At 35.3% G+C, this 14,926-nt stretch overlaps 1 protein-coding gene across 1 annotated transcript; it reads left to right on the top strand.

The window, feature by feature from the left end:
• Nucleotides 1-1,445: 1,445 nt before the first annotated feature.
• gpr25 (G protein-coupled receptor 25) lies at nt 1,446-12,378 on the top strand. The gene is made up of 2 exons (XM_058790561.1): nt 1,446-4,994; nt 8,885-12,378. The coding sequence occupies exon 2, from the start codon at nt 10,087-10,089 to the stop codon at nt 11,218-11,220; it is 1,134 nt and encodes a 377-aa protein (XP_058646544.1). The 5' UTR covers nt 1,446-4,994; nt 8,885-10,086; the 3' UTR covers nt 11,221-12,378.
• The last annotated feature ends 2,548 nt before the right edge of the window (nt 12,379-14,926 follow it).

Below are 14,926 nucleotides of genomic sequence, written 5' to 3'. Positions count from 1 at the left end.
GTGCAATACAATGATGCTTCAGAGATACAGAAATAAACATTCCTCAAAAGTCTGATGTTTCATATGTGATGGATCTAACACGATTTAATTTGAATAAAAATAGCATAATCAAGTAATCAGTGATGTATGGATATTTAAGCAAGCATAAGTGTTCATCTTAAAATATTACTAACAATATAATAGTTATTCTTACATTTATAAAATTCAGCAAAGATTTCTCTGCAAAATGACATGTACCACAACCTGGAGGGGAACATTTTAAGGCATTTTGCTAAAAAAAAATTAAAAAAGAAGAAAAAAAAAGATAAATTATCAATATGACAGAAGGCAGGTAGTAGATTGTATACAACAGGTTTACAAAGTTTTGATAATTTACAGGATTTATAGGGTTAAAATAAAATAATTCAAACAACTTCAAATACTAACTTTGCTTTATGAACAAATAGTATACCACTCGGTGCACAGCATTAGCATGCAGCATCAGGTAGTGAAGTGCATACTGGAGTTCCTCTTCCTGTTTTGGGGGCAGAAACGAAAATAGACATAACCTAAACATTTCTATCCTAACTAAAGTAAGTAAAGTAAGTAAAATGTACTGTAAAAGTGTTAAACTCTGCAGTATAATTAGGCCAAAGAAACAATTTCTGTTCAGTCAAATTTTAATAAATTATCGAAATACATAACACCACAAACAGTACCGAGTCTGAATATGTATTGAGTGTTTGTTGTGGGATCAGCATAGACTCCTTAATTCAGACTGTCTGCCTACAGAACAACTGTTACTTGTTTCTGAAATACCAAAGGTCTCAGCCTCTGACAAAATTCTCTGATAAAATTTGTAGTTTACATTTCTTGCACGACTTGCAAATATAGTGCATGCACTAAATCCAGTGTAATCAGTTTAGGAGGCTGTGAGTAAAAATAATCTAAAACAACAGAAACATCAGCACTGCCTCCATCTTGTTTGAGATGGCCTTGGGCCTCTCGTCACCCTTGCACCCTGGTATGGGACTGATGTTTTCTTCTTGATAGCAATCTCTGAACATCTTTGCGGTTAGAATGTCTGTCTGCTGTGGGGTTTTTTTTTTTCTTCGTTTTTTTCCCCCTTTCTTTTTCTTAGTCTCACACAGAGAGCTATGATTATTTGTAACACAGTTTGTTTCACATCCTGTGCACCATCAATAACCTTTAAATCTGACTTAAGTGTGTTTCTCACTCAGTGAAAAGGTTACTTTTACTGTAAATGCATTTAATTTAACCCTTTCATGCATGGTGTCCACTAAAGTGGACAGATGTTTGGAAACCATTTTGAACCATTTAGGTTGTAGCATCACATCCCAACCATCAAGTGGTGAACCCCCAAAGCGCTGTCTACTATTCCATTTAATTACTGTCTTTGTATTTATTTTTTGTTTTGAGAAATTGCATCATATATTCAAAAACTTCTTAAGCCTTCTAATGCGTATCCATACCACTTGCTCTTAGTAAATGTTTTAAAAACATTTTTTTCAGACTAGTCAATGAGTTCTATTGTCACGAATCCAGTCTGCACTTGCTTGCCCTAGGATTACTCTTTGTCTTGTCCCTGCCATACCTGTTTGCCATTGCTCAACCCTGCCTGTATTTATGACCATGCCTATTAGCCACAGCCATATCACCCTGCAGCCCAAGACCGGTTGCCCATGGAAGCTAAGCAGGGCTGAGCCTGGTCAGTACCTGGATGGGAGACCTCCTGGGAAAACTAGGTTGCTGTTGGAAGAGGTGTTAGTGAGGCCAGCAGGGGGTGCTCACCCTGCAGTCTGTGTGGGTCCTAATGCCCCAGTATAGTGATGGGGACACTATACTGTAAAAAAAAAAGCACCGTCTTTCGGATGAGACGTTAAACCGAGGTCCTGACTCTCTGTGGTCATTAAAAATCCCATGACACTCATCGTAAAGAGTAGGGGTGTAACCCTGGTGTCCTGGCCAAATTCCCTCCACTGGCCCTTGTCTATCATGGCTTCCCAATAATCCCCATCCACTTGATTGGCTCTATGACACTCTCTCCTCTCCACCTGTAGCTGGTGTGTGGTGAGCGCACTGGCGCCATTGTCCTGTGGATGCTGCACACTGGTGGTGGTTGAGAAGAGACCCCCCACATGATTGTAAAGCGCTTTGGGTGTATTGCAATACACATTAAAGCGCTATATAAATGCCTCATTCATTCATTCATTCATCAATAAAAGCTTGCACTTGGATCCGAAAGTCTCACGTCTCGTCAGCCCCGTTACATCTATTGAATCACTTTTAATACCGTTGATGCATGGTGTCCACTACAGTTGGACACTACACTAACTCCCTCAAAATAAAATATATTGGGGGGAAAATTACACTTCTTTAAAAATAAAAACAAACATTAAAAAAATATATATTACCTTGTGATTTAATAATTCATGCATGAAATGGTTAAAATATCAATTAGGGCATATTTTGAAAGAGAGCTTTAATGTGCATATGAAAACTTATAAATCAATAAGAAGCTTCTTTTCAAATGCACGACATTTATGAAAACTGAGACCAAATTGGACAAATGGGCTCATTAGATGTGAGAGGGATCAGCACTACAGGCTCTTAGTCAGCATGTTAGCCGATAAGATTCATTCTGCTAATTATGTTTGAATGTTAAAGCCAGTGATGCCAGATTGTACAATAACAGGCTGAGGAGAGCTATTCTTTATCGCATTCTCACTTTAAGAAAAAAAAAAAAAAAAGATTTGGTTTGGTTGCGGGTAACATAATTAGTCAGACCAACCGACTTGTGAAACTGACAAAGAACTATGAAAAAAGCAGCACAAATTTCCAACACTGATCATTAGAAAATGAAAAGCACCAAATCAGCAAATTAGAATGATTTCTGAAAGATCACGTGACACTGAAGACTGCTGAAAATTCAAAAAAAATTAAAATAGAAAAAAATAGAAAACTAAATGGTAATACTATTTCACAATATTGTTTTTACTGTAGTTTTGTTTAAATAAATGCATGCTGCTTTCAAATACATAAAAAAATCTTACCAACCCCAAACTTTTTATCAGTAGTGTACTGTATCAGACTCAAATTATATATAATACTTATCAATATCAATATTTAATGCCATTACGTAATAATAGCTTTAATATTTTTCAACAAAATTAAAATCCAGCCTATCATCATTTCTAAATTAATGTATTTCTTAGGAAGCTTTTCACTCCAAGTGTAATAAATATGATCAGTGCACATTAAAAGAAAACATCAAAGTGAATATTATAACCAAAAATGCATTTTGTTTTATAGACAGATATTGTTTAACAGTTGGGAGAAGTCGTGTAATGCCATAACCAAACACAAACTGCAGTATTTTTTTTCTTATATATTTATTGTAAATATTTGAACAATTGTGATGTCTTAAAGAACCATTTTAAAATGGAAGCATAAAGGAAAGAAGTTATTACATCTAAAAGTGAAATGTAAATGTCACTGATGAAATTGTACATACGGTACACTGGTTGTAAACCAATAAATGGCTCTCAGTGGTGCAGGAAATCTGTCTGTGGAAACACTCACCCAGTCCTTCACAGGAAAGAATGTTTTTTTGTGAGCTGCTGAAACAGATAAAAGGAGGTTGAGAAAGATACTCCAAGTGTGTATCTGACAAAATTTTCACACAACTAAACACAGCCTAAAGTAAAAAGTAAAGTAAGCCATAAGTATATATGTAATTACAATCACCACATTACCAAACTAGAGAGGAATCACATGGGCTACGACGACCAGAAAGACCTGAATGAGATAATATGCATTTAACACATATTAAATGGTTTTAAACGATCCATGTTTTCAAATATAAGCAAACAGAACATTTTAACATATTCATAAAACCAAATCACTTGAAAATGCTACGATAAGTGTCCATTAAACAGTTTTAAAGATATCTGAATTGAACACATGTTTGTTTGGAACAATCTACTCAGATGTTTGATGTGACCACAGATGGTATCAGCGTGAGTGCATATGAACTTCATGATCTTTGTGCAGATTCAGCTGATTTTGTGAACCTCATGAGGGCCTGGTTGAGAAAAAAATGGTATTTAAATTATCGCAGCTTATATGGTGCACTGGTCAATACATGATCTTATCGGTTCATGGTTGCTACTTGTGGCAATCATTTTCTAAAACCAAAAGCCGTGTTTTCTTGCATTTAGATAAGTTATGTGACATCCTTTCCAGTATTGAAGGCTTGGAGTGGCACTGTTATCATTAGCTAAAATTAAAATTAAAATCTAGTATTTATTTCTTTTTATCTATATTTTATTTATTTATTTAACATTTCACATTTTTATTTAATTTAGCGAAGTACTAAAATGACTAAAACTTAATAAAGTACAACTTAATAAAAACATTTTAAAATAAATGATGAAAGGAAAAAATGTGCAACAAAATTACCAAACCTTTTACTAAAATTAAAATTTTTAAAATATAAAAAATAAAATTTCATTCAAAATATTAGCAAAAACTATAATAGTATATAAATGATAGGCCACTAAAATAAAATTAATTGTCAATTTATTTATTTTTAAAAATTATTTCAAATAAAAATATATAAATACAGGCTTCAGACTGATGAATTAATGGTCATATTTTTCATTTTTGAAAATGTAGATATTTGTAATAAAACTGCATTAAAAACCCGCTGAATTGCATTTAAAACTTACTACCACAAATGTTATGTTACCACCACCAGAGGTCAATATTACTTCAATTCTGACCGTTTTCTGCAACTCTACTTGTGTACGTTACCACAATGCATGCAAGTTTCCTGTTGTTTGTTTGTTATCTGCATTTGTTTAAATGGCTATTAATTACAGATAATCACTTCTGAACACAAAAGGTGGACTTAACATTTACAGCGAATCTCTCTTTTGAGACTAGCAGCAGATTGTGCCCAAACAACTCATCATTGCAAGAATAGAGATAACGTAAGTGTGAGAAAGATCATCGGAAAGATGGTCAAATGTGTTTTTGTGCACTTCCTATCCTTTGCGCTGAGAATAAGACAACTCGCTCTCTCTGTGCACATCACCTGATAATTCTACACAGAAGTGACTGCCTGAGGAAATGTAACCTTGCAGTGACCTGCTTGCTACGCTGATACATCAAGGCTCTGGATATATAAACCTACCCTTTACCCAGTACAAAGCCCTTTTTATAGAGGCCCAAATGGATCGATGAAAGTAGTACAACATGTTAAGGCACTATCCTAGAGTAAAATCATGACATTCTCTAAAACTATAGAGCCAATTACTCTGCAGGTCCTGACTTTAAAACACACATAATTGTATTATGTATGCTATACAGTGCATTAAATGTATATTTGAAATATTTTTTTTACAAATATATTATTAATTGTGTCTTTACATAATGCGGAAAGGTTTGTATAGACTTCATGACCTATTTTTGATGTGCAGACACATAATTTTTATGAAGTTTCCAGTGCTGGAAGTAAAAATGTCAAATATGACCGTACGATCAGCCTCTAAATGCAAAGTTAACCTTCAAGGCTCCACTGAGTGCTTCAATCTTGAAATAATTCAAAATATCTGTATGTAAAGGTCATAAACACCATCTGTTTTGCAGAATTGCCATTTACTGTTGTTTTGAAGTTGCTAAATATAAAGTGATTTGACAGTCAGGACAGTCGTGATGTGTTGAAGTTTGCACAAAATTATAATTCGAGAATAACAACCCATATTAGAGACCAATACACTAAGACCGAATTTACAATCTATAATTAATAATTAGTACAGGTGCATCTCAATAAATTAGAATGTCGTGGAAAAGTTCATTTATTTCAGTAATTCAACTCAAATTGTGAAACTCGTGTATTAAATAACTTCAGTGCACACAGACTGAAGTAGTTTAAGTCTTTGGTTATTTTAATTGTGATGATTTTGGCTCACATTTAACAAAAACCCAGCAATTCACTATCTCAACAAATTAGAATACTTCATAAGACCAATAAAAAAAAATAAAAACATTTTTAGTGAATTGTTGGCCTTCTGGAAAGTATATTCATTTACTATATATGTACTAGAGCTGGGCAGTATATCGAGTTTGTACGATATATCGATATATTCTTTATAAGCGATACGGTATGGAGCGATACAGTTAATGTCGATATAAGTAGTTTGATACGAGCGCATCTGAAAAAATATCTAGGGAGGACACAGACTGAACTGCTGCGGAGAAAGTGCATAATACAATTTGTAGGCTACTATTTTTATGCTCCCATTTTTTTTTAAAGTGAAAGGATGAATGCCTTATAAACAGTGACATTTAAGACTTGCATTTAATTCACCCCAAAATGGGCCATTTCCACATTTTCATGTAACTTCTGCTACTTCACGGAGTAAGGATAATTATGAAATTAATATTAGCCACAACAGAGGTGCAAATTTTGCAATAGACCGCAGCAATTAACATTTTGTCAGAACCTCTAGTAAATTACAAGCTATTTGTTTAGTTGTCTACTGAGAATCATAGGAGAATATGATCTCTATTTGAAAAACAAAAACAAAAGAGATTTCCAGAATTGTACATATTCCTATGTTTGACTGACTGTTTCTCCCATGGCAGTGACGGGCAAATGTAATCCCTCCCTCCACCCTCCCCAATACCATTTACAATTTTTATATATAGTGAAAAAAATCCATTATAAAACACTCGTGCTTTTAAGCCAAATACAAGCTGAAACGACTCTCCGCAATCTCTGTATTAGAGCTGTTTGAACGCGTTCGTTTACTGGATCCTTGGACTGAAAAGTTTACAGGTTTAAAAAATATCTGATCGCAAAAACCTGGTCCTTTTGATTTTTCTTTTCATATTATAATGTACTGATTCAAATTAGAAATCAATAATTAATTATTATTTTGCCATCTTGTCTGGGGGCAAAGCAGGCGCGGGCGCAATCATCAATCATATTTAAAGGGAAGCCGGCGCGTCCTGACCGCATCACTGTCTTTACTGGGTGTTTTTAGGGAATATTTGCATTTATTCACAGACGATTTGATTAGCAAATCATGTGGTGGACTGTCATTATTTTGGCTAATGCGAGACACCAGAGGGTATTTAGAAGTAGGTATAGGCTACGCAAAGCCGACTGATACGCCGTATACCTGAATATACCCTGCACTACACCACTGAGACTGACGAAACCATACATCAACAGATTCTTAGTTTATTGACAAATATCTGATCTTGTAAGATGTTCTCCCTTTACACAGAGCACTGTACGCGTGATCGCCAAATCGAAAGGCTCTTTCAAAAGCATTTCAATTTCGCACATGTTGATAGCGCCTCCCTGATGCGCGAAAATACAGTATTAGCACGTATGTGGGTGTGGGCGGTAAGAAAACGAAAAAGAAAAAAAGGTTTCTTTGAAAGTGGCCTTCAGCTCATCTGCAGTTTTTGGATTTTTTCAATTTTTCCTGCTGGAAAATGAAATCAGCATCTTTAAAAAGCTGGTCAGCAGAAGGAAGCATGAAGGGCTCCAAAATTTCTTGGTAAACGGGTGCAGTGACTTTGGTTTTCAAAAAACACAATGGACCAACACCAGCAGATGACATTGCACCCCAAATCATCACAGACTGTGGAAACTTAACACTGGACTTCAAGCAACTTGGGCTATGAGCTTCTCCAGCCTTCCTCCAGACTCTAGGACCTTGGTTTCCAAATGAAATACAAAACTTGCTCTCATCTGAAAAGAGGACTTTGGACCACTGGGCAACAGTCCAGTTCTTCTTCTCCTTAGCCCAGGTAAGACGCCTCTGACGTTGTCTGTGGTTCAGGAGTGGCTTAACAAGAGGAATACGACAACTGTAGCCAAATTCCTTGACATGTCTGTGTGCGGTGGCTCTTGATGCCTTGACTCCAGCCTCAGTCCATTCCTTGTGAAGTTCACCCAAATTCTTGAATGGATTTTGCTTGACAATCCTCATAAGGCTGCGGTTCTCTCGGTTGGTTGTGCATCTTTTTCTTCCACACTTTTTCCTTCCACTCAACTCTCTGTTAACATGCTTGAATACAGCACTCTGTGATCAGCCAGCTTCTTTGGCAATGAATGTTTGTGGCTTAACCTCCTTGTGAAGGGTGTCAATGATTGTCTTCTGGACAACTGTCAGATCAGCAGTCTTCCCCGTGATTGTGTAGTCTAGTGAACCAAACTGAGAGACCATTTTGAAGGCTCAGGAAACCTTTGCAGGTGTTTTGAGTTGATTAGCTGATTGGCTTGTCACCATATTCTAATTTGTTGAGATAGTGAATTGGTGGATTTTTGTTAAATGTGAGCCAAAATCATCACAATTAAAAGAACTAAAGACTTAAACTACAGTCTGTGTGCACTGAATTTATTTAATACACGAGTTTCACAATTTTACTTGAATTACTGAAACTTTTCCATGACATTCTAATTTATTGAGATGCACCTGTATATTGATAATTAGTCCTGTCTTTAACGTACAGTCAATTAATTTTGGTTTAAAAAAAAATTAAATATTGATAGATTTTCTATAGAACACCTTCACTAAGTCCAAAACTAAATATATTAATCAGAAATGCTAATGAAAGCTAAAATTTCTTTTAAAGGCAACAGTTTGCCTTTTGCCGATGCCAAAATATTTGTTGACCAAAATATTGGTAAAAGGTACATTTTTTTTATGTGTTGCATAAACATCATTTTCACAAGTATTGTCTGTATACAGAGCTTTTAAAAAAATTTTTTGGTCAAGATTAAAAATATAATGTTTAATTTAATATTTAATTTAAAATTGAATTTTAATTGCATTAGTGTAGTCCTTATTGTGTCTTGCAGGATTTGGATAGAGGGGACTTTCTGCCGACTTGCACACTGATCAGCACAGGAAATCTTCAACCCTTCAGGTTGCTGCCAATTTTTTTCTCTAACCACTATGTAACTGCCTCTGAACCCAGTGCGTGATAAACATTACAAGGTAAATCTGGGACCACATCAATAGCTAGTCCTTTCAAAAACAAAAGTACAATGACTGTACACATGCCAACAGATGTCTTGAGTAATATATGTCCTAAAAAATATTTTAAAGGAATCTGAAACTGAAAAATCACATTGATAAATTCTAATTAAATATGCATGTTGTTAGTACACAACTGAATCACTGGAGTTCACTTTGAAATGATTTGTTCATGTTTCTGTTCATTCACCTGCCTTAAGGCGCAATTACATTTTCCGTTGTTTCGTGGGCGAAAATCCAGTCATTCTGAAAGGGTTCTACATTCTGAAAAAAAAATCACACCTCAGTTTCATAATAAGCTCAAATCGGCCACATGGATTCACCGCGTTGACCAAACAGACTGTCGTGTGAGCGGTGTTCATTCCTCACAACACAGTTTCCATCAAAATGTCCTGTTACCGCACCATTTTACAGTATTTATTTCTATTACATTTGTTGTGACCATTCGAATCCTGTCTTGTTCTTATATCTGTTAGAGGAAAAAAGTTCATTTAGTATAAAAAAAATTGTTTTTTATACTAAACACCAGGAAACCACAGTAGCTCGGAAGACTTCTCAAATAGGTTCTGCACCTTTCACACTCTTATTCTTCAGTTTGTTGCACAGTTGAATTACAAAAATCTCACCAACCTAGTGGTACAACATTTTTCTCACTACTTTTTTAGACTGTGTGCATTTAGTTTTTCTAAGTTTAGTCTTGCTAAGAGGAACTGATCTCATAAGAAACATTTGTGATAAGATTCTCACATCAATCGTTGAGGAAGAACAGCTTTTTAGAAAGTAACTACACTCATGACCCAGTTAGCAATAAAGCAAGTCCTTCTAACTATCTATATTGACATGATGGAAATAAAAACTCAGTAATTTACATTTCAGAACTGGAAGTTTAAGAAAATGTGCCTCTTTGTGATCTATTTAAACGTTTTAAGGAAATAGAGAGAAAGAGAGAGCCTGTTATTGCAGTTTGTGGTTTCTAAGCATGTGACACGCTAGGTTGTCTAATTTGCCCATCACTTGTGCACAGATGGCAAGCAGCACAGAGATGGCACTCTCTGATGTTACAGTGAGCTCCACAAGCGATGACTATACTCATTTTCTTTCAATGAATTCCACAGATGACTACTTCTACATTCCTGTCGAGAGTGATTCAGTACTGCCCCTGTCCAGTATCTACATTCCTGTGCTGTACTTCATCATGTTCCTCACTGGCTTCTTGGGGAACCTGTTCGTCATTGTGGTCATCGGCAGGCGGCGTAAGAAAAACGGACGTCTTGTGGACACCTTCGTGATAAACCTGGCATTGGCCGACCTTGTGTTTGTCTTCACATTGCCACTGTGGGCGATTTCGGACAGTTTTGGTGAGTGGCACTTCGGTGAGGCCATGTGCAAGATCAGCAGCTTCATCATTGCGGTCAACCGATTTTCCAATATCTTCTTCCTCACCTGCATGAGTGTAGACCGATACCTGGCTGTGGTGCGTCTGATGGACTCTCAGTTTCTGCGAAGCAGCAACTGTGCGCAGATCACCTGTGGCGTCGTGTGGATCATTTCTTTCTTCCTGGGAATCCCATCATTGGTGTACCGTCGACTGTCAGATGATATGTTGTGTTCGGAGGATTCGAAATCCTCTTTTGTCCAAGGAATGAATCTCCTGACCATATTTCTAACCTTCCTGCTCCCTGTACTGATTCTCTGCCTCTGTTATGGGTCAATTTTGGTTAACCTGCGGCGTCACTGTCATACTGCCGCAAACTCACGTGCAGAAGCCAGGCGCCGACATTCGCTGAAGATTGTGTTTGCCATAATTGCGGCTTTTCTGATCTCTTGGCTACCTTTCAATTTTTTCAAGACCATGCAGGTCATCTTACTGATGAGCACGGGAGATCTTAGCGGGGAAACAAAGGTGGTCATAGTTAATGGACTCATGCTGTCCTGCTGCCTGGCATTTCTCAACAGTTGTGTAAATCCAGCCATCTACTTCTTTTTGGATCAGCATTTCAGGCACAGAGCTTCGATGCTGTGTTTGAGCTGCCTGGGTCAGGGAGACCAAAGCTACATTTCCTCAAATTCTCTCTCTAATGGCACATCTGAGACTTATTCTGGAAATACCGGTACATCAACCCGCGGGCGGCTTTTCTCTCTTTCTCTGAAGGAGTGAAAGCTGCTTTTCAGTTTGCTTTTTTCAGAATGCTCTCTTTCTTGATCAGTGAAATTATCAAATAAAGCTTTTATATATAAAATAAAATATATTAAAATATATTAAGATATTTAGTTTTAAGCATTTGGTAAAATGAGATATTAATTACTTAGAGCATTTAATATGAATATTGCATATATTTGAACTTTTTTTGAGTAATGTTCTATACATTTGTATATTTAATTTCCTACATAAAAATAGATTATGTATGGGTGAACATCACTTATTGTACAATTGATAATCTAGAAAACATCATTAATCTACTCGGTGACTGTATAACAATTTAGTGACCATCGTGAATATTCACAATTTATTAAGTTTGAACTCTTCCTAGATTAAAATAAAAGGTTTCTTTTGTATACTTGTCTGTGTATGATGTGTAATTAAATAATGCTTATATTTTTGCATTTGTTTTCTATAATTGTGACCTGGGATGACAAAACCAGTCTTAATTTTTAGTGTCAATTTTTCAAAATTGAGATTTATACATAATCTGAAAGCTGAATAAATAAGCTTTCCATTGATGTATGGTTTGTTAGGATCGGACAATATTTGGCCGAGATACAACTATTTGAAAATCTGGAATCTGAGGGTGCAAAAAAATCAAAATATTGAGAAAATCGCCTTTAAAGTTGTCCAAATGAAGTTCTTAGCAATGCATAATACTAATCAAAAATTAAGTTTTGATACATTTACAGTAAGAAATTTACAAAATCTCTTCATGGAACATGATCTTTACTTAATATCCTAATGATTTTTGGCATAAAAGAAAAATCAATAATTTTGACCCACACAATGTATTTTTGGCTATTGCTACAAATATACCCCAGCGACTTAAGACTGGTTTTGTGGTCTACACGTAAAAATATATTGTGTATTGGTGAACATATTACTTAGTGTAATGAATTGCAAGCAATGCAAGCATTTGTATAGGCGTACGTACATATTTTGACAGTAATCTCGAAAGTATCATCTACATTCTCATTTTATAGTAATTTAGTGACAACCATGAATATTCACTATTTATTTTGTTTATACTATTCCTAGATATAGCTTTCAAATAAATGGTTTCTTTCTTATATTTGCTTGTATATGTATGCTGTGTAATAAAATATCTTACAGTTATCAAAGTCTCTTTCCGTTTTATTAAGAATATTGTGGCATAAACAAAAGACTTCAGTCATTGTATGTGCAAACTCTTAAATAGTTTTGAGAAATATTTTACTAGCCTTTATCTCTTATTATACAGGAAAAATTGCCTACCGTTCTTCGGAGTGTTTTATGATTTAGCGTCCCACTTCAAAATCATGGCATTGATCAGCCATCATCACTACAATCACTGAACAAATGAGGATGGCAAATGGCTTTAGAACAAAGGTTTCATTTTATTCTAAAAAAAATTTCTCATGAGAAACTGAGTGGGCTATTTGGAGATTTTAGAGTTCAATGGTTCACACTTAGTGGCATCGCTTCAGTTCCCCTACTAAAATGAATCACACAGCAAGTTTTGAAATAAACTGGTTCTCGCGTGCACCACTCAAAAGGCAAACCTAGGCCACAGCTTTTATCTTCGAAAATTTTGAGAATTGCTGTTTTTGAAACGTGTGAAAGAATGCTGGCAAAAAAAAACACTGTTAGTGGAAGAAATGCTACCAGCTACAAAAAAAAAAAAAAAACATTTCCATTGCCGTGTGTCACCTTCCACAGCAAAATAAATGATTTAATTAATTAATTAAATAAATTACAAAATGTATATAACTGTATTTTCAACAATTCAAAAATTAAAAGGAAATGTCTGAGTTAACAAGTCAGTTAAAGAGATCAGTGCCAGCCTCGTGATTCATTTCAAGCGACTGAGTGGGATGTTTCAGAAAGTTCAGTGGTTCAGTGTGTTTTTTTTAGGTATATGGTACCTAGTTTTTAAACAAATCATCAGATTTGAAGTTACTGAATGACGCCATCACATCACATTCCATCTGCATAAAAAATCTTAGAATACAAATCATATTGAAAATATAAAATAAAATCATGCACCAGTTCCTGATTTTTGCTTCCTTTTCAAAACTAAATAATCAACTGAAACAAATACACTCTCGTAAACATGTTGTCCAGCCTCAGTTCAACTTAACAAAATAATTAACTGACCTGGCTTCATTAATTTCATTAACTTTACCTACTTGTTTTATTTGCCATGAACAAAAACAGCTGCCACATTACCACCTTATGTTTTTTTCTAAGAAAAATAGGTTATGACCTATGCTTTACTTTTAAGTTCATGTTTTACAACTGCCCTCACCAACCACAGTTTAAGTTGATATAAGAACCCCGGTGAGAACGTTATTTCACAAACATTCTCATGCGCGTCTTTCCCCTGCATTGCATTTGGATGCATAAACTGCTCTCGTTTTGATTGTGAATCCACTTTCACACTTTCTTATTCTGTCCACAAATTCGAAAACACAACAAAGACAATGTGTTAGTAACTGAAAGTCTGACATACAGTATGAGATAAGAACTTTTTTTAATGTACGCATTTTAGGATGAACAAAAACACACTCACCGTTTCCTGTTATTGAAAATGGCAAACTTCCAATGGTTAAAACATTTACAAAAGGCTAATAATATATGTTATTTTTGATATGCATTTCATCTCAACGTTTAGTTTTTAGTTTTTTATATTTTTCACAGCTGTGTATAATATATAGAAAATTGCAGGAAATAAGAAAAAAATGTGTTGTAGTCGTAAAGCCACACTTTTTGCACCAGTTCAGTCACATGATGCTTTGTGGCCTAAGTCTAGACAAAGGCATTAGTAAAGTGCTAACAAGGTTTATTTGATCACACGGTCTATTAACTCGTTGTGTTTAATGTGCTGGCAAATCAGCTCAGTAGCACTTATAAGCTTATGCTGGTTATTCACAAAAAAGTTATAAGTGTGTGTGTGCTCACGTTTTTGTGAAAAATGAGGACATAAATTTGTATAATGACAAGGGTATGACGGGTATTACAAGGAAAAGGTAACTTTTCAGGACATTACCCCATGTCCCCACTTTTCAAAATGTTTATAAATCACACAAAATGGAGTGTATTGAAAATCTGAAATAGCACAAAGTTTCCTGTAAGGGGTAGGTTTAGGTGTAGGGTTGGTGTAGGATGATAGCACATACAGTTTGTACAGTATAAAAACAATTACGCCTATGGGATGTCCCCACTTTTCACAAAAACAAACATGTGTGTGTGTGTGTGTTAGACATTTGGTCCCCATAATGTAGGGAATACCAGGACCACACACACAGTGGTTATCAGACTATCGGTGGAGCCTTCATTCTACTTCATGGTTTGCACCTTCACATACTTTTCTGCCAGAATCTATGTGGCTAATCTGTGAATTATCATAGTAGAATTCAATCCAAGTTTACTGCGTGCTTTGACTAGATCACATAGATCAAAAGAACTATAAATGAGTTCAGTCACTTGCAAAGTAAATGTTTGTTTTTTCTCTTAGGGGAAACCACAAAGCACTCCAGGGAAAATACTGACAAAACCCATCTCAATTACACAGAACTGTTACTCTATTGATAAAAAATAAAATAATAAAAAAAGATCTAATGTGATTTTAAATGTCAGCTACATTATGTTCTTAGTACAAATGATTTTTTTCTGCAAT

This window comes from Onychostoma macrolepis, chromosome 11 (assembly GCF_012432095.1).
Source record: "Onychostoma macrolepis isolate SWU-2019 chromosome 11, ASM1243209v1, whole genome shotgun sequence".
Classification (NCBI taxonomy): domain Eukaryota; kingdom Metazoa; phylum Chordata; class Actinopteri; order Cypriniformes; family Cyprinidae; genus Onychostoma; species Onychostoma macrolepis.
The sequence above is the reverse complement of the archived record's forward strand: the minus strand, read 5'-3'. Positions and strand labels throughout refer to the sequence as shown.